We start from the raw sequence: 1,510 nt of genomic DNA, 5'->3' as shown, positions 1-1,510 counted from the left end.
GAGTGAGTGAGTGAGACAGTGAGTGAGTGAGACAGTGAGAGAGAGTGAGTCAGTGAGTGAGTGAGTGAGAGGGAGAGGGAGTCAGTGAGGCAGTGAGTGAGGCAGTGAGAGCGCGATTAAACATTTTTGGACTATAGCTCTAAAGCAGTGGCTCTCAACTTTCCTAATGCCGCGAGCCTTCAATACAGTTCCTCATGTGGTGGTGACCCCCCAACCATTAAATCATTCTCGTTACTATTTCCTAACTGTAATTTTGCTACTGTTACGAATCGCGTGATCCCTGTGAAAGGGTGGTTCGACCTCCAAAGGGGTCAGGACCCACACGTTGAGAACTACCGCTCTAAAGCGTCTAGCAGTAACACTATGGTTCAGTCACAGCCAGCGTTTCGAACCCCTTCTCCATCCCCACCAGCGTCACGTGACACCTGGCCTTCTCAAGGTGTCTCACAGAGACCTTCCCCCCCAGGCCCCTTCACCGTGCTGCTGGGGCCACAGCCATTGGGGAAAGCGTGGGCGCCTTTGAGACATGATCATTTATGTCTGTCCCCAAAGTTTATTAACACGGGGCTCCTTTGCACATGCTCTTTCTGACTTTCTTCGCCTGCTCTTGTGGCCGCACGTCCGTCCCTCTGTCTCTTCCTCTCTCGCTGCCCTCCCTTTCTTACTTTCAGCCATTCTCTCTTCACTCGGTCTTCCAGTCTCCCCTCACCCTGCCCCCTTGACTCAGTCCACTCTAAACACCCGGGCAGGTCCGTGAACGCTCATAAAACCTGTTCATCGAAACCCACGCTCTGGGTCTGTTTTCCTTTGAAAGCTCGTAATTCAAGATAAAGTGTAGGTATCTGCTTTTGCAGCCCCCACCCGCCCAATCATTGTGGGAAAAGGAGGCGGCTTTCTGTTCCTCAAGAGATAAACAGCTCAAGTTCAAAACCCCTTCCAACTCAAGGTGACCCCGTAGGCCAGAGTAGTCCTGCCCCTGTGGGTTTCCGAGGCTACACATTTTGACAGGCGCAGAAAGCCTCGTTTTGCTCCAGGGGAGTGGCTGATGGATTTGAAAACTCCACCATCTCAGACACGCACAGAGGCCGTTTCAGCCTGTCCGTCGCGTTGGTACGAATCAGAATACACTCAAAAGCAGTGAGCTTCCGGTTTGGTGGGGTTTGGTTGGATATCTTTTCAGAGCTCGCCTTCCCCACCCCAAGGGGCAGTCACTGCCCGCTTTGGGATACATCGAAGGATTCTTTTAGACAGTGGGGGGACTTCGTCAACAACACACCCAACTTGCCAGGCTCCCTTGCGTGACCGGATGCTCAGTGACAGTGACGACGACGAGACTCACCTGAGGGTCTGCAGTTTGCAGTTGGGGTGTTGTAGACCCTCACACAGCAGCAGCACTCCAGGGTCCCCCAGGTCATTCAGGCTCAGGTCCAGCTCCCTCAGGCTCAGCCTCTGCTGAAGAGCGGAGGCCAGGTCTCCGCAGGACGCCACTGTGAGGCGGCAGATCTTCAGC

General features: G+C 53.9%; 1 protein-coding gene across 1 annotated transcript in view; it reads right to left on the bottom strand.

Moving 5' to 3' along the window:
- Nucleotides 1-1,510, bottom strand: part of NLRP12 (NLR family pyrin domain containing 12) — a 38,734-nt gene that overhangs the window by 9,682 nt on the left and 27,542 nt on the right. The window contains exon 7 of the mRNA XM_013007987.2: nucleotides 1,340-1,510. Within this exon, the coding sequence (XP_012863441.2) occupies nucleotides 1,340-1,510 (171 nt within the window). The remainder of the gene's footprint in view (nucleotides 1-1,339) is intronic.

This window comes from Echinops telfairi, unplaced genomic scaffold (genome assembly GCF_000313985.2).
Source record: "Echinops telfairi isolate 266 unplaced genomic scaffold, ASM31398v2 ScPeMD7_655;HRSCAF=1070, whole genome shotgun sequence".
NCBI lineage: Eukaryota > Metazoa > Chordata > Mammalia > Afrosoricida > Tenrecidae > Echinops > Echinops telfairi.
This window is presented reverse-complemented; position numbering and strand designations above follow the sequence as displayed.